Source organism: Callorhinus ursinus, unplaced genomic scaffold (genome assembly GCF_003265705.2).
Source record: "Callorhinus ursinus isolate GAN/ISIS: 27379988/994484 unplaced genomic scaffold, GSC_fseal_2.0 scaffold13, whole genome shotgun sequence".
NCBI classification, from domain to species: Eukaryota; Metazoa; Chordata; class Mammalia; order Carnivora; family Otariidae; genus Callorhinus; species Callorhinus ursinus.
The window spans coordinates 35,163,360-35,188,951 of NW_027397075.1; the positions used below are offsets into that span (position 1 = coordinate 35,163,360).

At 44.5% G+C, this 25,592-nt stretch overlaps 1 protein-coding gene across 3 annotated transcripts in view; it reads left to right on the forward strand.

Annotated features, from left to right (window-relative positions):
• Positions 1-25,592, forward strand: part of BRINP2 (BMP/retinoic acid inducible neural specific 2) — a 114,089-nt gene that overhangs the window by 84,560 nt on the left and 3,937 nt on the right. For all 3 annotated transcript variants that reach the window (XM_025878137.2, XM_073900054.1, XM_073900055.1), the window contains exons 3-6: positions 6,962-7,152; positions 8,241-8,449; positions 20,089-20,194; positions 22,818-23,054. In XM_025878137.2, the coding sequence (XP_025733922.1) occupies positions 6,962-7,152; positions 8,241-8,449; positions 20,089-20,194; positions 22,818-23,054 (743 nt within the window). The remainder of the gene's footprint in view (positions 1-6,961; positions 7,153-8,240; positions 8,450-20,088; positions 20,195-22,817; positions 23,055-25,592) is intronic.

Genomic DNA, 25,592 nt, shown 5'->3' on the forward strand with positions numbered 1-25,592 from the left:
CCTTGAACATTATGAGTGTGGCAGAAATTGTCGTTAGACCCATTGTAGGGGTTTGGGGCTGCTGATCATTAATGTAGGGCGTAAAGCACAGCAGAGTCTGAATGGGGGCTCTCTACTCACTGAACTTCAGAGTGGACCATGGGTTCAGAATGTGCCTCAGGGGCGAGATGAACCATGAGAGACTATGGACTCTGAGAAAAAAACTGAGGGTTCTAGAGGGGGGAGGGGGGATGGGTTAGCCTGGTGATGGGTATTAAAGAGGGCACGTACTGAATGGAGCACTGGGGATTATATGCAAACAATGAATCATGGAACACTACATCAAAAACTAATGATGTAATGTATGGTGATTAACATAACATAATAAAATTAAAAAAAAAAAAGAATGTGCCTCAGGGTTTGGAAGTTGTTCATGTCTGCTGAAGACAATGGAAGAGGGCCCAGACTCAGTTTACCAAAGCATAAGAAAATGCCACCTGTGCCTTGATTTATGTATAAACAAGGTACAAAATCATGCCTATAAATTACATTTTTATAAGTCAACTCTAATTTTCCCATTGATATGCATACACATTTAGGATACTTTACTTTCATTTCAGATCAATCACTAATTGGTAGTTGCTTCTATGTATTCTCATCCTGTAACATTTTTTTATCCAGTCATCAATAATTTCCAAACAATTAAAGGATTAGGAGAGCTATGACATAAAACGAGTGACTATTTATTTTAAATAAATAAAATAAATGAATCTCCCAATCATTCAACAAAGGTATATTCTAACAGTATGACAAGTTAGAACTTCTAGCATTGTTCTATTGCTGTTGAATAAGACCAAAAGAATCAATCTTGCCCTCAAAGAGTTTATATTTTACTAGGAGAGAAAGATAATTTAAAAAAGTATTATGTCGAGTAGTGATAAGTGCTAAAAAAGATACCTAAAGCAGAGCATGGGGACAGAGAGTGAGAGAGAGGGTGCTCTTTTGGATGAGATGGTCAAGGAAAGCTTGTAGGAGGTACTCTTTGGCAGTCCTGAATGAAGGGATTTGAGTACATAATTTTTTATTTATTAAATTTAATTATGTTGGGAGTCACCTCTATGGTAAAGTGATCTTTCCTTTCGATGAGGGGTTTTGACCATTGTAAGAAATTATGAAAAATGGAAGAATGCCTGCTTTTTATTTCTTCTACCAATCTAAATGATAGGATAGAAATTCTTTTTTAGTTGATGAAGTCTGTGTGTGGCCTACCGCAAAGCAGGGAGGCTGCATTTGGTGTCAGACTCAAAACACCATCACCAAGACCCATGTCAAAGAGCTTACTGCCTATGCTTTCTTCTACGAGTTTTATGGTTTCAGGTCTTAAGTTTAAGTCTTTAATTTGTTTTGAGTTGATCTTTGTGTATGGTGGAAGATAGGGGTCCAGTTTAATTCTTTTGCATGTGGTTCTTCAGTTTTCCCATTACCATTTATTGAAGAGACTGTCCTTTCCCCATTGTATATTTTTGGCCCATTTGTCACAAATGAATTGACCATATATGTGTGAGTTTGTTTCTGGGTTCTCTGTTCTGTTCCACTATCAATGTGTCTGATTTTGTTTTTGCTTTTGTTTTGTTTGTTTTTGTTTTTAGTTTCAGAGGTAAAATTTAGTGATTCATCAGTTGCATATAATACCCAGTGCTCATTACATCAAGTGCCCTTCTTATTGCCCATCACCCAGTTACCCCATACCCCCACCCACCTCCCCTCCAGCAACCCTCAGTTTGTTTCCTATAAAGAGTCTCTTATGATTTGCTTCCCTCTCTGTTTTCATCTTATTTTATTTTTCCTTCCCTTCCCCTATGTTCATCTGTTTTTGTTTCTTAAATTCCACATATGAGTGAAATCGTATGGTATTTGCTCTGACTGATTTATTTCGCTTAGCATAGATATCAATGTGAATAGCTTTGTAATGTAGTTTGAAATTAATTAATTAATTAATTAGGAAGTGTGATGACTCCAGTTTTGTTTTTTTCTCAAGATTGCTTTGGCTGTTTGGGGTCTTTTGTGGTTCCATACACTTTTTGGATTGTTTCTTCTATTTTATGGAAAATGCCATTGGAAATTTAATAGGGATTGCAATGAATCTGTAGATTGCTTTGAATTGCATGGACATTTTAACAATACTGATTCTTCCAATCCATGATCATAGACTATCTTTCCGTTTATTTTGTGTTTTCTTCAATTTCTTTCATCAATGTATCATATAGTTTTCAGTGTACAGACCTTTCACACTCTTGGTTAAATTTATTTCTTGGTATTTTATTCCTTTTGTGGCTATTTTAAATGGGATTATTTCCTTTTTTAAATTATGTTATGTTAGTCACCATTTCCTTAATTTCTCTTTCTGGTTTTTTAATTAGTTTATAGAAATGCAATTGATTTTTGTATATTGATTTTGTATCTTACAACTTTGCTGGATTTGTTTATTCTAATAGGTTTTTTTTGGTGGAGTCTTTAGGGTTTTCTATATATAATACCATGTCATCTGCAAATTGACAGTTTTACTTCTTTCTTTCTGAGTTGGATGCTTATTAATTCTTTTTCTTGACTAATCACTCTGGCTAGGACTGCCAGTACTATGTTGAATAAAATTGGCAGGAGTGGGCAACCTTGTCTTGTTCCAATCTTAGAGAAAAAGCTTTCAGCTTTTCACCATTGAGTATAATGTTAGCTGTGGGCTTGTCATATAGGATATGTACTATGTTGAGGTATGTACCCTCTATATATTTTTTATTGAGAGGTTTTATCACAAATCGTTGAATTTTGTCAACTGCTTTTCCTGCATCTATTGAGATGATCATATGATTTTTATTCTTACTTTTATTAGTGTGGTGTATTACATTGATTGATTTGCAAATGTTGAACCATCCTTTCATTCCTGGAATAAATCCGACTTGATTATGGTGTATAATTCTTTTTCTGTACTGTTAAATTCAGTTCGCTAATATTTTGTTGGGGATTTTTGCATATGTATTTATGCAAATTCTATCCTAAACCACACTGTAGCATGGTTTTGGTCTGGTTTTGGTATCAGGGTAATGCTGGCGCTGGAAGTTTTTCCTCCTCTTCTGTTTTTTGGAAGAGTTTGGAAAACATTGGTAAGAATTCTTTAAATGTCTGGTAGAATTCATCAGTGAAAACCATCTGATCCTGGACTTTTGTTTGTTAGGAGGTTTTTTTATTACTGATTCAATCTTCTTTTTAGTAATTGGTCTGTTCAGATTTTCTATTTATTCATGATTCAGTCTTGGTAGGTTATGTTTCTAGGAATTTATCCATTTCTCATAGTTTGTCCAGTTTATTGGTGTATAATTGTTCTTTGTAGTCTCTTGTGATCCTTTGTATTTGGGTGATATCAGTTGTAATGTCTCTTCTTTCATTACCAGTTTTATTTATTTGAGTCTTCTTTCCTTTTTTCCTTGGTTAGTCTAGCTAATGATTTGTCTATTTTAAAAATCTTTTCCAAAAACCAGCTTTTATTTTCATTGATCTCTTCTATTGTCATTTTAGTCTCTATGCTATTCATTTCCACTCTGATCTTTGCTGTTTTCTTCTTTCTACTAACTTTGGGCTTAATTCCTTAGTTCCTTGAGGTATGAATTAGGTTGTTATTTAAGATCTTTATTTTTTCTACATGTAGGCATTTATCACTATAAACATCCCACTTAGAACTACTTTTGCTATGTCCCATAAGTTTTGGTATTTGTATTTCCATTTCCATTTGTCTCAAGATACTTTTTGATTGCTCCTTTGACCTATTGGTTGTTCAGGAGCATGTTGTTTAATCTTCATGTGTTTGTGAATTTTCCACTTCTCGTAATTTCTAGTTTCACACAATTGTGGCTGAAAAGGATGCATGATATGATTTCAGTCTTCTTAAATTTATTAAAATTTGTTTTGTGACCTAACATGTGATCCACCCTGAAGAATGTTCCATGTGTGCTGGAGAAAAATGTGTTTTCTGCTGTTGTTGAATGGAATGTTCCGCAAATATCTGTTATGTCCATCTGGTCTAATATGTAGTTTAAGGCCAATGTTCCCTTGTTGATTTTCTGCCTGGATGGTCTCGCCCTTGTTTTAAGTGAGGTATTGAAGTCTCCTCCTATTGTTGAACTGCTGTCTATTTCTCCTTTCAGATCTGTTAATATTTGCTTGATATGTTTAGGTGCTCCTACGTTGGGTGCATATTTACAAATGTTGTATCTTCTTGATGAATTGATCCCTTTGTCATTATATAATGCCCCTCTTTGTCTCTTGTTACAGTCTGGCTTAAAGTCTACTTTAACTGATATAAATATAGCTACCCCAGATTTCTTTGGGTTTCCATTTGCATGGAATATCTTTTTCCATCCCTTCATTTTCAGTATAGGTGTCCTTAATGCTGAAGTGAGTCTCTTGTAGGCAGCATATAGTTGGGTCTTTAAAAAAAAAATCTATTAAGCCACCCCGTGTCTTTTGATTGGCCATTTGGCCAATTAGACATGAGATCAAGCAATTGTTTTTCATGCTGCAGTGGGATTTGGGGTAGAAAACAGTTTGACAAATACCCTATACTTTAAAGTTTAACATTTCCTGTACAAAGGAAATAAATGATAATATGTTATTATGAACTTGCCTGCTTAGATAAATAAAGCCACACAACGGGAATCTTAAAAGACTTTGTTGGAACCTTGAATTATCAGTCGTCTCTTTTCTTTTGTTTCCCTGGTAATGTTTGGCACATGCCCCTCCTCTCTGTCTTAGTCCCTAGAGTTAGATGGGAGAATTTTATAGCCTTAAATTGGGCATGAACCTTTATTCACTTATTTTGGAATTCTTTTATTTTTCTATAGCCCTATAATTTGTAGTCCATGGATTTGGGGAGAAAGTTAGACCAAGCTTTAGCACTGTCATGAAGAGCAGAGTTGGGGTGGGTGAGAAGGTTGGTAAGACTTTGAATTTTGTTGTTCCCTAAGGCAGTGGAGCTGGTCCTTACGAGTATAATGTGAAAGGCCATGGAAGAGTTCTTTTTTACTAATGGATGTGATCCTTTAAATTTCATCCCAGGACAGATTCCTCTTAGAAAAGTGTCCCCTTTAAAATAGACAGTTCAGTGAGGAACAAAGCATGAAGATTAAAAGTGTAGATGAGACTGGAAAGGAAATTTGCCATCTCATATTATAGGGCTCCTCAAAACTTGGGTCCTCTTAGGTCTTTTCAGGATGTCCATGTTGACATCTGCATTAAGGTGTGAAAACAAATCATCTTAATTTGAATAAAGGCAGTCTCACCAAATGACACCAGTAGTCACATATTCTTTATCATTATATACTTGCATCTAAACACACACACACACACACACACACACACACACACACACACACATGCATGCATGCTAAATTCATATAAGAATGTCCTTGAAGCAGTCAAGTTTACTAATTTCATTGGATCTTGACCCTTGAGTACATGTCTTTTTAATATTTTGTATGATGAAATGGAAAATACACCTAAAGCACATCTGAGGGTACTGAAGAATGATGATTGTCTCAAGGAAGAATGCTTTTGTGATTGAATTGTGAACAGAACTAGCTGCTTTTTCATTGGAACTGAATTTTTCTTGAAAGAAGAACCAACAGACAAACTATTGTTATTTAGACTTTAGTGTCTGGCAAACATTTTCTCAAAAAAAAAAAATAGGGAATGAAGTAAACCTACCTCTTCAAGGAAAACAACTAACAGTATTTGTTGCCAATGATAAAATTTAAGCTTTCAAATGAAAATTAGAATTTTGGGAAACTCATATTTTTCATTATGAGGTTGGTAGCAGTTCCAATATTTAACAATTTTACTCATGAGATTTGTGGTGATATTAACAAATATGGCCTTTTGATATTATATGATGAAAAGTGTCACAATGTGGAAGATCTGAATAATTCAGTGATCCCATATTTTTTAGATGACCAATGCATGATGTTCCAAAATCATGAAGGGTAAAAGGATACATTCAAAGTACAGTATAGAAAGCTGGATTTTGATGTAACAGAGTTCTAAAAAGTGTATTGATATGGTATCAGATTCCAGGCTGTAACAAACCTTTAAGGAATGACATTTGTTGAGTGAACAACAAATATCCACAAAGAAGAGTATCCACAATTTTCACAACAGATTGGATGCAGAAGCAAATAGGAGACTGCACCTCTCTTCTGCTAAGCCAAATATTAAAGAGACTTGCAAAAATGCAAAGTAATGCCACTCTTCTTGCTAAATTGGTTTTGTTTCAGGACATATGGTTTTTGTAATAAAAACATGCTATTTATATGTAATAGATTTACTGCTGTGATCTTAATAAATAAAATAATACATTTAAATTTTCACAGCTTTATTTTTTAAAGTGGTAATCATCAATAGCTATAAGCCACATAAATATGGGCGGTACAGTCATTTTTTGAGTGTGAAGGGCTCCTGAGACCAAAAAGTTTGAGAACTGTTGTTGTAGACCAAACCCCTGACTTTACAAATGGGTACCTGAGGCCATGACAGCTGATGTGATTCATCCACTGAGAGGCAACTGTAACTAGATCATATCTCTACAGACCACCATTCTCATGTTTTCACTGTTGGCATATTTTTCCCTGTACTACACTATACTTCATGACTACCTTCATACAAATAAGCCAATTAGTTACTCTCCAGTAAGAAAGCCAGATGGGAGTAGGTTCTGATGGAGGTCACCTAGGTAGGTCTTTCTCACAGCCTGGGAACGGGAGGCTGGGTGGAGGCCAGCAGGCCTCTTTCAGGCACCAGGTGCCTCTGTGTGGAGAGATGTGTGCTAAGGGGAGGGGAGGCTGGTGCAAGTGGAGAAAGAACATTCCCTACTTCAGATTTTATGCTTCTCGTTCTTAAATACATTGAGCTTTTCTTTATCCCTTGACTTTTCCTCCAGGGAGTTTGCCCGTTGGAAAGTAAACAACTTGGCTCTGGAAAGGAAGGACTTCTTCAGTTTGCCATTGCCTCTTGCCCCAGAGTTTATCCGGAACATTCGCCTCCTCGGAAGGAGACCCAACCTACAACAGGTTACCGAAAACCTGATTAAAAAGTACGGCACTCATTTCTTACTTTCTGCCACCCTTGGAGGTAAGCAACATCGTGATCCTACGCTAACTGGCTGTCAGATCATTGAATATAGCTTACAGACCCTTTGAGTATAGCTTGAGTCTTCCTGGGTCTTTGTTCTTCCTGGCCTGTTATTGCCTGAGAAATATTTTCTTTCTGGTGCCTTTGAGAACAGTATAATCTCTTGACATCCAATCACAACATCCAGAACATTGCTATTTGCTTATAAGCATCCTCCTTGAGGAGGGGTGCCAGGTAAGGAGGTGGGGGGACTGACAGGCTCCTACTAAGCACTTGCCAGCAGGGGGCGCTCCCAGTTTTCTTTTGACAGACTTGTAGCCAGAGACTTTTTCCACATCCTAATATTTGCTGTGGCTATAGTTGTCAGACCCATAGGCAAAGAAGTAAATGTCCATTGAGTCCCTGACCCCTGCTGACCTCTCTAAAGATTGGTAACTGGCCAAACAGATTCCAGTGGTTCTGGGCTGGATGGGGACGAGGTTGGGAGTGGGGATGGTACAACCTATGGCCAAATCAAAACCTCTGAGGAGGCAGAGTTCTCTCTGCCCCGGGAAGAAGAAAGCAGGATTTATTATAACATTTAGCTCACTGTCTGATGGACAAAAAGAATCTCTCCAACCTCCAGCTGGTTCAGGCCAGCTGCCGGCATGTGGTAGGTGTTGAGTGTTTGATGGGGAGGAGGGAGGTTGAACTTGAAGGCTTTTGCCCTTTCTGAGGGAGCAGAAATATCCATGGTGACTTCTCATAAACAACTTGAGAGAGAAAATTTTATCTCCCCCATGGAGGTAGATTGCCTGAGACTGAGATCAATAAAGGATGTTAAATGGATAAGCTGGAGGGGAGGGGATGAGCTATGGGATAGTTAAAGAATGAAGGAAAGGGAGGAGGGCCTCTCAGGCAGTGACGCCCGTTACCTTGTGCACTGTCTGATGAGACTGTTCTAGAGACAGTGATGGGGAAGAGGTCGTCAGCAGGGGCAACAGACTCCTGCTGAGTGCCGACTATTCTGGCCAAGGGTTTCATGTTCGAATTGGTAGGGGATTAGGGAGCAGAAGGCCTCACCAATGAACCCATGTTGTTTGCGATAGGAGAAGAGTCCCTGACCATTTTTGTGGACAAGCGAAAACTGAGCCGCAAGACAGAGACAGCAGGAAGTGCTCCTATAGTTGGGGCTAGTGGAAACAGCTCTGCCGTGTCCCTGGAGACCCTGCACCAGCTGGCAGCCTCCTACTTCATCGACAGAGAGAGCACACTGAGGCGGCTGCACCATATCCAGATAGCCACCGGGGCCATCAAGGTAACAGCCTGCGAAGTCCTGGGAGAGGGAGGGGAGACAGGTAGGGAGAAACCAAAGGGGAAGCTAGCGTCTTAGCCAGCTCCAAGTCAGCCAGGCCTGACTGATGGACGTGGAAAAGAAGCTTTCCGACACAGGTACAACCAGCCCTAAAATGTGGCCCAGGTCTTCACTGTATAGCAAATAGACATGTAGGCTTCTACTCTGAGGCAGTCTCTAGCCAATGGACTGTTGTGAAGGGTAGACAAGGTCCTTATTCTGCGGAGGTTACATTCCGGTGAGGGATGAGGATATTAAACAAGTATAAAAGCAAAGTAATTTTAGATAAAGATACAAAGAAAAGACAGAGTCATAAGGTACAGATTTCCTGGGGTGAGAGAAGGGAGCAGCTAATATTAGCCAGGTTGGTCCAGGGAGGTCACTTTGGGTTAGACTTTGAGGCTGACATCTGAATGATCTGAAGGAAGAGTATTCAGACAGCAAGAATAGTAAGTGCTAAGGCCCTGGGGCAGGAACCAGATTGGTGCCTTAGAACACAGAAAAGAGTGCTGTGACTGCAGTAAGGTGAACAGGAAGACACTGGTACTAGATGGGGTTCAGAAGTAGACTGGAACCGGATTATATGGCCATGATATGGAATTTTAATATGTCAAAGTGCAGTGAAAAACAACCAGAGAGTTCTAAGCAGAGGAGTGATATGATCCCATGCATGTTGGAAAATGATCAATAGTTACTATAATATTAATAATCATAACCTCCATCCCATCTTCTCTACCTATATCTAGGAGGTTTCTAGGTAAGTTCATATTGTTTTAGGGAAGGGAAGACCAATGACAATACTTGAGAATGCTGGATTATTTTATTCAAAATATAAAGTTAAGGTGTCAAGTGGTGGTCAGTCTTGTATTATATGCTGCTTTTATCACACCCAAAATTTGAAGGAAGTTTTGTTCATTTATTTATTCATTCAGTAGATATTTATTGAACACTTGTTATGTGTCATGCACTGCTCTGGCTACTGAGAATCCCAGAGTGAACAAAACATATAAAGTCCCTGCCCTGATGAAGTTTAAATTCTAGTGATGGAGACATCATGAATTAAATATGTAATGTCAGGTGGGATTAATGAAATGAAGAGACAGAGCCAGGGAAGAGGAAAGAGAGTGATGGACCTGTTTGAAGAAATGCCATTTAAGCAGAGATCTGAATGAAGGGAGGGAGGGGGCCCCATGGGTATCATGAGTGAGAGCAGGTTCAATTGCCCCAAAGTGGGAGTGTACTTGTTATGGTCCAGAAACACTGTGTCATGTAGCTGGAGTGTAGTCAAAAGAGGGGTGAAGTGGGAGATGAGCCTACAGAGAAAATTTTATCTCTCACCCCCCTGGTGGTAGATTGCCTGAGACAGAGATCAATAAAGGATGTTAAGATCATGAGGGCATTACTGATTAGGGAGAGAAGAGAAAGAGGGATCGTGGAGACTGATGCAGTGGTCAAGGGAAGAAACAATGGTGGCCCTGCTCAGACAAAGCTGCTCTATAGAGGTCGTGAGAAGTTGGCAGATACAGGATATAGTTTGATGGTAAAGCCTCCAGGATTAGCTAATAAATTAGAAGAAAGGAATCAAGATTAACTACAAGATTTTTGGCATGAGCAACCAGATGAACAGTGATTCCGTTTACTGAGAATGACAATGCTGGGGGAGGTGCCAATCTGAAAGAAGCACCATCAAGAGCTTGGTTTTAGACACATTGAGTTTGACATTCCTCTTAGACATCCAAGTAGAGATAGCTAACAGGCAGTCGGATAGAAACACTAGGATTTCAAGAGAAAGGTCATGATCGGAGATCTAGGTTTGGCATACAACTATATACACATGTGTAGTTGGTATTTAATACTATGGGAAAGGATGAGATGAGATCACTTGAGGAGTGAATGTAGCCAGTAAAGCAGCTCAAGGGCTGAGTTGTGCAGCATAGCAATATTCAGAAATGGGGAAGAGGAGGAGGATCCAACAGAGGAGGCTGAGACCAGGCAGAAAGGTATGGAGAGAACCAAAGTCCTATCACAAGACTGTGTGAAGCAAGTGTTTCACAAAAGAAGGAGCAGCCAACTGTGTTAGATGCTGTGAAGCAGTCAGAGAATGGACCATCAATCTGGCAACATGGAGGTAACAAGCAGCCTAGATAAGAGTGGTTTCAGTGACATGACAGGTACAAAAGGCTGAGTATAGAAGGTTTAAGAGAGAAAGCAAAGTGAGGAATCAGAGTAGAGACAGTTCTTTAAGGGTTTTGCTGTAAAGGCAAACAGAAAAAAATGGGTGATAGCTGGAGAGTAGTGGAAGGTCAAGAGAGGTGGAGATTTTGTTTTTAAGATGGGAGATATTTGAATCTTGTCGTGTTGATTGAAATGATTCAGGAGAGAGGGAGAAAATGATGATGCAGGAAGGACAGAAGGCAATTGCAAAAGCAAATGGGTAGGCAGGAGAGGCTGATATTCCGTGGAGGGCTAGGTCTTACCTAGGAGCATAAACGTTTCATCCTTCGTAGCAGGAAGCATTCAGGTGCACAGGACACCACACAGTAGGATGTAGATGTGGTGGGAAGATGCGGATGTCCTTGTCTGGTGGATCCAATGCCTTGATGACACAAGACTTGGAGTCCTTGGCTAAAAGGAAGGAGAAGGAATTGTTGAGAAAAGAAGGTAGGAAATGGTTTCAGAAGAGTAGGAGTTAGGTGTTTCAACTACTAGATAAATTATTGTGGATTATTGGGCAGCCCTGAGGGCCCATTTGAGATCCATGGTCATAATTATAACATGGGACCAGTCAGCATAGCTGAGTTTTACCAGCTACATTTGGCACTTCAAGTACAGGCAGGCATGGAGTAGGTGGAGAGTTGGATTGAACAAAGTGTGTGTGTGTGAGATGAAAGAAAAAAGAAGCAGGGAAATTGAGAGTATACACAAAGCAGTGATTATAGTGATGAACCAAGGGATTTGAGACCATTAAGGGATGGTAGAAGGTGAAAGTTGGAAAGTTGGTAGGTCAAAAGATTGGAAGTAGGTTTGATGACTTGTTAGAGGGAAGAGACCAGAGGAAGTGCAAGTGTGTGATGTTTAATACTGAGATTAGAGTGAGAGTGCTATTAGAAAACAAGTGGCTCTGGACATGACCATGAGTGTGGATGGCTAAGATGGGGCTGGAGGCCAAGACTAGGAGGAGAGGTGAGAAGCCTGGAGAACTGAAAACTAAAGGGTTTTCTGTGAATGATGAGGTCAACAGGAACGATACAAAGGCAGTGGTAAGCAAGCTTAATACTGGAAATCCCGAACACATCAAGGGGACTAATAAGAAAAATAGACAACAACAAGGAGGGATCATGGGTGATAGAGTCCTGATGGTTCTGGCTTCAAAGGAGCCAGAGATGGCTCGAGAGGAAGGAGGAACAGTGTCCAGGATAGCACAGTGGCTGACCCCCTCACTGCCTTGCCCAGCAGTGTGAGGTCTGCAAAAGCAGCACCCACCACTAGAGAAGACTGCAAGGGAACCCCTGTCTGCAGCATCTGCTGGGCTGTGGCTAACACAAAAAGATGAAGCGGACTCTTGAGAAGAGACCAAGGCTATAGAGGATGTGGCTGAAGACCGATCATGAGACTGAGAGAGCAAGATGGACGTTGCCTGAAGAGAAGAGGTCCGATCAGGGCATGTACTGTGTCTGGAGTGAGAGTCTGAGACAGGACAGTGGCTGAAGTTAACAAGGGTTTAGGGTACACTTGGGCGGCTGGTCTCTTAGGCAGCTTAAAATGATGAAAGAAGACTATTAGTAGCATAGACTGGGTTTGACCAAGAAGATAGAACTCTGGGGAAGCCCCTTTTCCCCTTCAGTCCTGTCTTGAGTGGGATCTGTGGAAGGTGGAGAAGAGTTGATCTTGTCTAGAAATGAAAGGTAGGTCTGGATCAACGACTCAAAGGTCCCATTAATGTTTCTTCTTATCCTTTGACCTGACCAACTTTTCACTTTCCCTATCATGGCCTCATTTGCCTGTTTGCCTCAGACTCCACGGTCCGTCGTTCTCATCGCTGCATTGGATGTATTTACAATACACCCTTTGCTGCCTCCTCATGCATCTGTCATCCCCTTAATTCAGGAGCTGATCAACGCCTGCCTGATTTTCTTGCATATCTTTCTAACTAGTCTTCCTGTCTCCATTCTCAGCTCTTCTCCCTGATTTACCCTCTCTGCTGCTTGCACAAATGCAAATCATCATGTACCATCTCCCTGCTTAAACCACCACACCCCAGCCCTGGGGACGGTGTGACGCAATGGAAAGAACATCGGATCGCACCCAAGAGTCTTTGCTCATGGCGGGCTAGGAGCAAGTTGCCAAACTACTCTGAGCCTTGGTTTTCTCACCCTTAAAACTGTTGAATAATTAGAATATTTTTTACCTCGATGGATTTCTGTGAGCCTCAAATAAGAAAATATATAGAATGTGTGAGCCACAGCACAATTGGAGCTTGAAAAATAACAATTCCTCTTCATAACAAAACCATAAGCCATTGAAGATCTATCTGTACTGTTCTTTTGTCTCTTTTCAACCCATTTCCCGCCTCAACCCTTCACTTACCATTTCTATCATGTAACCCCGTCCTATTTAACGAGTTGTCTTTTATTCAAATATACTCACATCCCTGGCACCTGCTGTTGGTTTTGCTTGTCTGTTTACCTAAGTGTCTTTCCCTCACCCTTTGCTCAAGCCAAAAAGATTACTTCTTTGTGAAGCCTTTTCTGACTCCCCAAGTAGTTAACTGCTTTTCTTCAGTGTCTTAAGCACGTGCCTCTTTTATAGGGCTCATCATTTGAACTATAATTGCTAGCTAACATGGTGACCTCTAAGACTATGAGGTCCTTGTGGGAGGGACTGGGTCTTATTCATCTTTGGTTCCCAGTGAGAGTACAGAGCTTGCCACAGTATGGGTAATGAGTAAACGTTTGTTGACTGAGTCACTGACCCTGTTTTCCACATAGGTTAGGTTCTTAGTGTGTGTACAAGGGCACAGAAAGCATGTTTAGTTGAAAGAAACAAAGCTACTCAAGGTCACTTGAGCATAAAGGTGGTTTATCAAGAGGACTGTGGTGAAGACTATCACAGATCTCCAAGGACAAGACACTAAATACCAAAAAAAAAAAAAAAAAAAAAGACACTAAATACCTTCCAGACACATGGGTCTTGTAAAAGGGCAGTGAGACGCCCAGGTTACGGTCTCTGTTTCTTGTTGGAACACATGCCATCTGTTTTCTTCATCTGCTTCATCTTCTGATTCTCCTGTGCAAGTTCTTTCCTTTGTTTGTTCTAGACTTTTCTGTACACCAGTGACTCCAGCTTACATTTAGCTCTGCCTTGCTCTGGAGCTGACTCAGGCCCACACTGAACACTGTCTGTCTGTTTGCTCTCTCAGCCAGTGCCATCAGGGCAGGAACCACTCACATTCATTGTTGTATTCTCCATTCCTGGCACATAATAAGTGGTTGATAGTTATTTATTCTGAATTTTAAGGATGTCCACCACCACCCTTTAAATTTTTTCTCTCAGTATCACAGTTCTAAATTCCCTGGAGGAAAAAATCTGGTTCAAGGTCCACTTTAGTCCCATACAAAGAGTCTAATACATAGTCTCAAATATGGCTTACTGGACTCATCTCTTTGGCAAAGCCTGCAGGTGGTAGAGTGAGGGATGGGAAGGCACCCAAAGCCACATCTGTTATAGGGCCTGCAGATGCACTTTCCAGAACCGGAGCCCCCTGCCCATCTCCGCAAAAGTGGAGTGGCCATCATCCTTGCAAGGCTCTCTTTGGAATTCCTCCAATCACACATGGAGTGTGAGATAATAATTCATGTTCCATGGGATTGATCAGCCTGGAGTTTTCTCTGTTGAGGAGTGCAATGTGCTCTCCCCGTGGGATGCAATTCAGAGAATCATGAGAAAACAAGGATCATTTAGTGTTTTCTCCTACTTCCATTCCTCTAGGTCCTTATCCTCACAGAGCTTAGTGAGGTCTAGAAAACCACGTATCTGTCCAAGAACACATGCTAAACCAGGAGCCAAGGGAGGTCTCGGAGCCCTATCCCACCACTCTGCTCACTTGATAGGGTTGACCCGTCCATTCTGTCCTGGCTGTAAAGTGTTCCACCAAAGCCATTTCTTTGCTCTAACATACTTTTCCAGATCCATAGAGCAGGGGCCAGTAGGCTGGACGCATCCCTGCTAACTAACACTCCTTCATGGGCACTGCAGCACCTGCCACCCACTTTCCTCTACTGAACAAGTCTTTGCAATAGTAGAGCTGGCTTCCAGCGTTGTCATGATTCTGGATCGAGGTGGGTGGCATGAGGGGTTCTGCTCACCTGCTCAGCCTTGGTGAAGGAAAAATCCTCCAGCATGTCTGCCTGTTTCTTATTTCTCAAAGCAGGAGCACTCTTACTTTCTACCCCTTGTTAGCCACATTTTTCACCAACATGGAGAGAGAGGCACGCTGGCCCCTTTTGTTTATCTGACACATTCCTCTGAGACCCCACTGAACAGCCCAGTCGGTTGCAAGGTTGACCCTGATCAGTACACAGCTCCATTACAGGATTTGTCACGTTACATTGCAGCTGTTGACATCCCCACTGCCACCTCCCCATGCCCACAGGTATGGGGGGAGGGCTTAGAGCAGGAGGGACTCTGCAGCCTGCACGCGGTTCCAGGTCCCTTCGCGGTGGCTGGCATGTGCTGAGACACTCAGTAAAACGCTTGAAAGGTGAAAGCAGGCTGCCCGGCTTAGTGGGAAACAAACCTGCTCAAGTGAGAAGACTTGGGATTGAGTTTCGGCCTTGGTGCTCATCATTTTTATGACCTTGAGAAGTCCGTGAAGTCCAGGACACGGAGTTACCGATGATTTGACTCCCCTGTGGCCACGGCTTACATTCAGCTGCTGTGGCCATGCCAATTATTAGAATATTAAACCACTCTCATGACAGCTGGTAAACAGTCTTCACCCAACCCCCTGGGTGCCACCTTAACTGCCTTTATCCCTCCCTTGGAGCCCCCAGATCTCCCCTTGATGGTAACCAAAGGGCGAATGGACCTCAGGAGGCCTCTAGAATGCTGCTTTGGTACCACCGCTGGTACCTGTTCTGATTAGTCCGCACACTCCGGTCTTATCTGCTGATGAATACTGTGAATCCACCCGTGTCTCTGCCATAGGGTTGGGGTGACACCCAATGACATAGTTCACACGAAAACACTTTGCAAACTGTAAAGGGCTGGATACATCGACCGTACCTGCTGTCCACGACCCCTGGGAAGGGACCAGAGCTGTTTGCAGAGGAGCCTGTTGCTCAGTGGCAGCTTATCCTCTCCTCAATCGAAGGTGGGGGAAGGACTTGGTTTGATATGTTCCAGAGCTTACTGAAAAGAGCCCACACAAAACTTCAGGTGGGTCCCAGGAGAGCAAAAAGGAGCGGTTCTCAAAAAGCATCCTTAAAAAGGCTTGTCTGAATTCCTCAGCGCAGCAACCTGGGATTCAATTTGCAGCTCTTTTAAGCACACACACACTGTTGGCTGTGCTCCCCCTGCCCAGCCCTATCACTCACAGCGAGAAGGCCATTTTAGATGCTCTTAGCTTTGCAGGTGTCTCTCTAGGTAGGACAAGAGCAGTGGGGGAGCGAAGGGCCAGGGGAGGAGAGCAGGCTCACTGGAAGGAGGGTTGGCATGATCTGGTATTTATGGAAAATTGGATGTGCTAATGAACCTGAGATCCATCAGGGCTTTCTGAAGGCAGGACAGTCTCTGTCAACAGACCAATTAGCACACAATTATTTTCCCTTTCTGAAAGCTTATCCGAGATGCTCTTTGAACATGTGCGCCTGAGTGAACGGCGCCTTCCATTACCTCTACGGTCCCTTTTTGTCATTTGCCAAAGCTGCTGCCTCTGCAGCAGGGAAAGCACAGCGTTCTCTGGACTCCCCCTCCAGAGACTCTGGGACTCTTCATCGCTTGGGGGAAGGGGTCTTCAGGCATCCGGCTTATCAAACCAGTGCCCAGGCAATATCTATAAGAGGACCCTCTCCAGGTCCTGTTTTCCTTCCCATCTCCTCATCTCTCTAAGAAGGACAGAGGTGGCTCAAAGCAGAATGGCAGTGGAGAGAGCCGTGACTTTGGGATCTAGCGTCATCTGAGTGAGCCTTCCTCATTCTCGGAGATCTCCTTCCCTCTACGGGAATGGGCATGGCGATCATAGCCTTTGTCTCTTCTTCATTCCTGTCCTCGTGCCACAATTGACAAAGGGAAGCTACCCACAGCCTCTCCATGACTGACCTAACTGATTGTCCTCTGGTGGAACTGACCTTCGGGAACAGCAAAGTCAAGGTCAGAAAACAGCATCAGAGCCAGCCCGAATGCTGCATAAGATGGTGCCGGTGGTGGGGAAGCAGCAGGACTGGTGGTATGCAGGGAGGGATTGTGGGGGGTAAAGGAGAGGAGAGTGGCTGTTCGCTGTTCTCCTCCTTGGCGGGTCATCCTGCTCTTCCATACGGCATGTAGCTCCCTCCCTGCCTGGACCTGCTGCTGGTGAGCAACCAACTCAGGCCTGGGCGGGAGGATGGCAAAGCCAGCGCAGAACTCCGTGACTGTGTGGTGGCCTGCTTACCCGGAGGCGGGGAAAGGCCAGTGGCCTAGATACCACCCCACCCACTATCTCACCCACCATTCCACCCTGCCCTTCCGTCCAGCCCACTCCAGAAGAGCTGGGCTAGTCCTCGGCCATGGCTCCTCTCACAGACATTTTCCCTGGAAGGAAGCCTGGCCCTGCCCTCCCACTGCAGGGTGACCGAGCGCCCATCACCCACTCACTCAGTACGGAGTCATTGTTCAGCAACCAGTGCCCACCTGTGCAGGGAGGCAGGCCCACGTGTAACGGCCCGAACGCTGGGGTTATAGAGACGTTTCTACTTGTCTCTAACCTCCTGATGGCGGTGACTGTTCCTTACTCGTGGTGAGTTCTGGCTGCTCCTTGCAGAGTTGTTAAGTGAATAAATGAGAGAGTGAAAGGAGGTGTGCATGAGTTGAATGAATCCTGGCCCTGCAGGTAACTAGATGTGTGACCCTGAATAAATCATTTCACCTGTCTGGCCAAGGTCTCCTCATCTGTAATATGAGGATACTGTGGTCTCAGGCCTGTACAATTTGTTTTGCCCGGTGTTCATATTCTGAAGAGAGGGCAGATCACTGAACTATTTTGGATGAACTGCTCTGTTTATACAGGAGTGATGTCATCCAGAGGGGTTTGACTCACTTTATTTTCTGCAGTCCTTTGACGCGCCCTCACAGGAGACAGGAGGAACACTGATGGGACTGAGGATTCAAACATTAAAATCCTGTTTTAGCTACTCACAGCTCCGCGGCCTCGGGCACCGTAACTCTCTGAACCTTGGTTTCCTTCTTCGGAGAGTGATAGTAGTGAGACTTGTCTCAGAGTTTCTGTGAAGGTTAAATGGGATGACATTGGAGGATGAACTTGCCACTGTAGAGAGGTCGTTCCTGCCCCTGTCATGCTCTTGGTCCCATTCTTTATTCGGGCTGGGTTTGGCTGCTTTTCGTGCACTGTCAACAGACCAATTAGCACACAATTATTTTCCCTTTCTGAAAGCTTACCGAGATGCTCTTTGAATGTGTGCGCCTGCGTGAACAGCACCTTCCATTACCTCTATGGGCCCTTTTTGTCATCTGCCAAAGCTGCCCCTTGGTCTTTGTAATCACCTCTTTTTCTTCTAATTCTCTCCTCCTTCCCCTCCATCCCTATTCATCCTTCATGGCTCATCTCCATGAAGCCTTCTCAGAATACCTTAAGTCACGAGGCTCTCTCCCGTCTCCCTACTCTATTTCCAGTCAGTGTCAAACCATACTTCATGTAATTGCTCTGTTCCATGACTATTTTTTAAGACTAAAAGTCCTAAATTCTCTTTAAAAATGTCATTTCTACTTTGCTCTTCACCTGGTGACTTCCCGCTGGTAACCTGCAGGGTGCTGGACCTTTTCACTCCACACGCTCAAGCCTGTGTGTTCTAGCTCACACTGCCCCTTGTCCTTGTTCTCAGAGTACCTTCCTTCCCTTCTCTTCCTGCCCGCTTCTACTTCTCTTTATTATTTATCTATTTCATTTTACTTTTTATTCTATTTTAATTCCAGTATACTTAACATGCAGTGTTATATTACTTCCAGGCGTACAATATAGTGATTCAATAAGACGTCTACTTATCTTGAAGGACCAGCTCAGTTGAACCTCCTGTGCTGCTGCTTCCCCTGTGTTCCCTTTGTTTAGGGCTCTGTTTGCCTCAGTGCGCGTTGACACCTGGCTTCTGCTCGGCTTGGATGCATCTCTGCCAGTTGCATATGCACCTGCCTTCCCCACAGGGTGCAATTTTCTGGAGGACACAGCACGTAACTTGCGCATCTCTCCGCTCACCTCTCCACCCCCCAAAGCCGGGGACATATTACACATGCTCTAAGTTATTGAGTGTCTACTATGTGCCAGGCACTGCATTCATCTTTGTTGACAACATGGTGAACAAAATAAATATGAGCCTAGTCCCGTGGAACCTTTAGTGTGTGGAGGACCTAGAATTGAACCACATCTTTACAGAAAAGGATGGAAAACTGCAACTTTTATGCCTGCTGCAGAGCAGAGGTGCCTGGAACCAGGAGAGAAGGTCAGAGGTATCAGGGCCGACTCCTTGAAGAACTCCAGGAAAGGTGCTCTATGAGTGTTTGATGAATTGTACGGAATTGGACAGTGGCTGCTCAATAAATACTCGTTGATTGGTTGATTGATTGTTGGCAAAGCTTTCGGAGATCCTGAGAAGAAGGGGCCGCGGGTCCCCATCATTCTTATTGGGGAATTATTTTAGTGCACTTAAAGCTCCCCATTTTTCATCTTATACTTTAAAAACATCAGGGAAAAACGGATAGGCCAACTTTATAATATTTTAAAATGATTCTGTGGTGTTTTGGAATATTACATGGCTATAAGAGTTTATGTATATTTAATATACATATTAAAATATGCAGTAAGCCCATGGCTGATTTTCTCTAAGGACGTCTCAGTGCCGAGGTGGGACTTAAATGTTTAATACTAATAATAATACTCATAACTCATATTTCTCTAGTGCTTTTCATCTTCGGGATCCCTAAAGCCTGCGAGCACCACGTCGAGTGGATGCAGCTGGGCTCGCCAGCTGGCTGACAGCGCCCACATCTGGCCTCCTGTCTCCCTCTGTGGGAGGAGAAGGGGGGCACTCAGGCTTAGAGGTCCAGCTTCCTCTGCCTACGTTGAAGTGTCTCTTCCCAGAGGCGAATTCCCTCCGGCTCCCTCGGAAAGCCTCGCACTGTGTACAACCTGCCACTAGTCACCCTCCACCACCGACCACTCACTGTGTTAGAACAAGGGGAAGGGGGGCTTCATGCCCCCGGGGAAGGGAGACACATGCGCTCTTGGGCTGGTCAAGGACAGGACACGGGGCCTGAGATCGGAGGGCTGGAGAGGGAAGTGCCTAGGGATGGTCTCCACTTGGTAGCTAAATCCACACCGTGCCCTTCTTCTCCAGGTCACGGAGACCAGGACCGGCCCTCTGGGCTGCAGCAACTATGACAACTTGGACTCGGTCAGCTCTGTCCTGGTACAGAGTCCGGAGAACAAAGTGCAGTTGCTCGGTAAGCCGTCCTGTGATGGGATGGGTTGTCAATACCTTTCACACCTGCTGAGAAGCTTGTATCACCGAGGAGCAGGAAAAAGTCCGGGGTGCCTCATTTGGCTAAACCCTTCGGAAGACCAGAACCACCAGGAGTTCTGGGACCTGTATGGAACAACTTTCCCTCATTCTTCTGGGAAATTTTCTGACATGGTTCATCCTGCCCCCAAGACCATTGTTCATACCACTTGACACCCATACCCTCCCACGTGGTAGTCCTTCCCAAGACCCCTGTCACTATCCTACAGCAATACCACATCCATACCTTGCCCTAGTTTGATGATCTCCTTTGTTGCCCAAAGAACCCTCCGCTTTGTCCTAAGGACACACTGGAGAACAGCTAGCCTTTGCAGAGTGGTTATGGGGCCACCACCTCTAGCTCAGCTGAGAGCTTTACAAACTCTGGGGTCACTGGTTACCCTGAGAGTGGTCCCTACTTTCTGTGATTAGTCTGTCATCTCCCATGGGAGATCAAAGCCAGGAGAACAGTTTGCGAGGAACGGGAGCCCCCACTGGAGACAGAACTGGACAAAACAGGCTCGCTAACAGGAAAGCAAAAAGCCGGGGGCGGCACGAGGCCTGGAGGCTGGGAGGTTCGGGGGAGGCGCTCAGCTCCTACTGCCTGTCCCCCACGCATCCTGGGCCAGGGCTATGCGAACTGATTCAGACAGGGCTGTTTGGCAATGGGAAAAGTTCATTTTTCTTAAGGCCTAACTGAATTGGACTCTGTTTAACATATTATTGTCTTGGTATTATAAAATCAATAGCCCTCACCCAGGATCCACGATTACAAATTCCAGGCAACCTGAGCCAGATGCAGCCCATCAGCGCTTTCGGAATCTAAGGAATATATAATAAAAAGGAGTAAAAGACTCCTTTCTTTAGAGCCCCCTTATGCAATCAGCATCCCTCTTCTCCTGTGTCCCTCGATAGGCTGGGTTTGTGTCTGGAAATTAGCGATGAGTGAAGTTCGGAATGTCTGGTGGTTCATTTGGAATAGTTTATGCCATTTAATTTTATAGCCCATCACTCATGCAGACATTGCTCGGGGCACTTATTTTATAGCAATGGGAAATGTTATGGTGAGGAGGAGGGAGGGAATGGGGGAGGTGAAGAGAAAGGACTTGGAAGGGTGTGTGTCGAAAGCAAGTGTGTGGACAGGGTGTGTGGGGTGGGCTGCTCAAGTGCCAACTATGGGCACAACATCAAGAAAGGAGAATTTAAGAGCAGTGCAGAATAGGAGGCGGCTCTCAAACAAGAACAGTGGACATCCACTGCTACTGTAGTTCTGAGTTAGGTTCTGAGGTCTGCTGAGACTGGGATACATACTTCATGCTCTCTGATTTCCCGCCAAGGATAAGGTCAAGGGTGTGACAATAAAGAGCTGGCAGATGTTTGAGGAGAGGGGAGCCCATGGTATCCAGAAGTTCTTCTGTCCCTCACTCTCCTGGCACAGTCTCTCACAATGCCCCTACTGGGGGAGCCTCTTGCAGGTCTGACCTCGAACCTGGCCCAGGCTGCCTCCAAAGGCATGCCTGTCCTTCATTCATCTCTTGATATGCTTCCAACAGCCACCCTGTGTGGCTTGAAGCTGAATCGGGAGTATGTTCTGCTACTGGTAAACTAATATCCACCACAGATGGGTAGGAAAACTGAAGCTTGGAGCAATTTAGTGGATTATACCCAAGATCAGAGGCAGCTAATTAGAAAAGAGAGCTGAGAGCCATTCATACCTGCCCAGGCTTGACTGAACTTAGGATGCCTACCACCATCTAACTTTCAAATCTCCTTAAGAGTTAAAGCGTATCGAGACAGGCAGCTAGTCCCAGTGACACAGTATGACCCAGTGGTACCAGGGACAGGGTCTGACACCAAGCCAACCTCACTAGCACTGTGACTTGGGCAGGTCACTGTGGCCACTGGGCTCAGATTTCCTCACCTAGAGGAGCCTCAGTATGCCCAGGATGTTACTTGTGATCATATTTGCAGAGTACTTGGTGTGGTGCCTGGCTGCTCGTACCAGCAACACCTGTCCCACTTCCTAACCAGAGCAGCCTCCTTGGTCATCAGGGCTGGGGTGGGAGGCCCGGGAGGGGGATCAGCCTAACATCTTCGGATGTCTGCTGCTCAGCTCAGTGAAACCACAACCAGGATGGCACTCAGAAGCAGAGCGAAAAGCCCGCTGAGCCTTGATTCCTCCCCCATGAGGGCTGTAAGCTCTTCTTTTATCTGAAACATCTTCCCGTTTCTGTCCTAGAAATGCTGATGCATAGCCAATAAGGCCATGCATATGATACGTGTGCTTTCGATTTGGCTGATGTGAGGGGTTCGACTAAGCCTTGGGCTTTGATGCTCCTCATCTGCATTTTCAGATGCTCTCCCACCTGTCACGGCGGGGAGGGGGGCAGCGTAACCCTTTTTACCCACCCAGCTCCGTAGGGTCAGGCCCTGGGGTGACCAACCATTCTTGGGCCCAGAATGCACAAGTTTGCAGAACCCCAGCTGGGGATCCTGCAGCCTTGAGTGTGGGAAACCGAGTCCCCACTGGTCCTACTCCACAATTCCCTGACATGTCCTTCCCCTAGGCCTTCAGGTGCTGCTGCCTGAATACCTGCGTGAGCGCTTTGTGGCCGCGGCGCTCAGCTACATCACGTGCAGCTCCGAGGGCGAGCTTGTCTGCAGGGGGAATGACTGTTGGTGCAAGTGCAGCCTCACCTTCCCGGAATGCAACTGTCCCGACGCTGACATCCAGGCCATGGAGGACAGCCTGCTGCAGATCCAGGACTCTTGGGTGACCCACAACCGGCAGTTTGAGGAATCAGGTGAGCAGTCGGCTGGCCTACGTTTCCTCCCTAGCACTGGGGAATGGCCGGGAGGTGCAGGACTAGAATGTGGGAACTCAGCGTGGACCCTGGCTCGTCCACTTCCCGTCTCCGTGACCCCTAGCAGGTTATATCACCACCTCAACTCTTGAGTGGTTATCTTTTGTTGTCGATGCAAATAGACATAACCCCTACCAAAGAGATGTGTTTTAAGGACTTAATAAGTTCAGGTGAATATATTTAAGGGCGTAGGACTTGCCTGTGCACAGTGCCTGCACATACGGTGCACAAGAAATATTTGTTGAATGAATGAAGTACATAGAATAGTTCTAGGAGGCACCCAGTACATGCTGATTATGGCTTGTTGCGGGTATAACGAATATCAGTGTTACCTTGAGATCGAGATTCAGGACTTGGTTTTGAGTCCTTGTTCTGGGTATGCTTTGAACGTCTGTGTCCCCCAAAATTCATATGTTGAAAATATAGTGCCCAGGGAGGTGGGGCCTCTGGGAGGTGATAAGGGATTAGTGCTCTTATAAAAGAGGCCCCAGAAAGATCCCTCTCTGCTTCCGCCACATGAAGACACAGCCAAGAGTTAGCCCCACGTGGCCGGCAAGAGGGCCTTCACCAGAACCTGACCGTGCTTGGACTCCCAGCTTCTTGAACTGTGAGAAATAAATTGCTGTTTATCAGCCACCCAGTGTGTGGCATTTTCTGAGAGCAGCCTCCAAAGACTTAGACAAACTGTTACTGACCAGTTTTATGACCTCGTGTTAAGCATGCAGCTTCACAATACCCCCATTTCCTCATCTGTAAAAGAGGGAAAGTGATCATAATGGGTGGATGGAAGCCTCATGTGGGATAGTGTAGATAAATTAATGTATAAATAACTCCGGTACATTCATACATTTCAACACTAAATGAGTGTTGGGTAAAACAAAGCAAAATGAAAAAGCTTATGTATCATATGTACATATTATATCAATATAATACTATAATATGTATTAAATATAAGATGTATTTAGCACTATTTATATGATGCTTAAAAACATACTAGCCAGTACTTAATATTTTTACAGATAAATACGTTTGCAGAAAATGTGAAGAAATATATGATAATGATAAAACATCCAAGAGAGTGGTTACATTGATAGGGAGAGAGGTGGGAAGTTTAGGGCCTTTGACTATATATTTTCTTTGCCTTATTTCTCGAAAAACAAAACGAAACAGAACAAAAGACTGAAGCCAATATAGCAAAATGGCCAAATCTAGGTGGTGGGCACATAGGAGTTTATCCTGTTACTCCCTGTGCTCTTTTGTGAGCTTGACTGTTTTAGAAAAAGAAGTATGAGGGGTGACCTGGTGGCTCAGTCAGTTAAGCGTCTGACTCTTGATTTCGGCTCAGGTCATGACCTCAGGGTGGTGAGATCAAGCCCCATGTCGGGCTCTCTGCACTGGGCCTGGAGCCTGCTTGGGATTCTCTCTCTGCCTCTCTCTGTCTCTAAAAAAAAAAAAAAAAAAAAAAAAGAACTATGTACATGTTAGTTGTTAATGTCATCACTAGGTATGATTCTCTGACCACTGCGGAAGGGGGAGAGAGGGATGAATACCAGGTGCTTGAGAAATGAGAATGAGCTGGGGCCCCAGGCATTGTCATTTCAAGTCCCAGACATAGCAGTTAGTTGCGAAGAACACTGTGGTCCCTACAACCCCAGCTGCGCTGGAGTTGTGATGGTGGGACATGTTCAGTGCCGCTTCCTGTGGGACATGACGTCGGGCTCTCACCACCATGAGTTATTTACTGCTAATGAGTAAATGAGGGCTATCTGGCACCCCTGCCGGGAGACAGTGGCCACAGGTCCCAAGTAAAAGCAGGTCTGAGCATGAATTCAGCAAATATGCTGTGCCCAGGAAGCTCTGAGAACTCACACATGCAGTAGGCACCAAGAACCAGGGAGCATCTTGCTTCTGGATTAGCCATAGGAAAGAATGGGAATCTGCCAAGAGTTGAAGCTTGAAAGAGATGAAGCGTGTTCCAAAGTCCGAGAGAAGGATGTGGACGGGAGAGGCTGGGCTCAGGGGCTGGTAGTTTTCTAAGAAGCTTTCTGAGCTGGGCGCTCAGTCTCCCTGTGTCCACAGTACCCGCTGGGCACTCTTCCCTCGGTGGCTGCCCTACACCTTCCCCAGGGTGTCTGTGGTGTGACTGAAGAGGACTGAACTATGGTAGTTGCGAACGACGTATAAGGAGTTACAAAGGGACGAAGTAGCGCATCCCAAGGTCCTAGGCAAAAGCAGCCCCTCTGGCCTGCTTGGGCAGTGACAGAAATCGGGCTTGAAAATCAGAAGCCTATTAGGGACAGGAAAGAGAGAAAAGAATCCCAAAGCTATAGTTCATGGTATGTTAATTATTTTCCAAATAAAGCTGTTGAAAAAGAAATATATAAAAGGGCCTGGGAGAGGGGATGGGAAACCTCCTTCCTCGGGCAGGGACTCGCCAGGGCTGGCTGGGTCTGGAGGGTGCCCTCCTGCCCGCCCCCC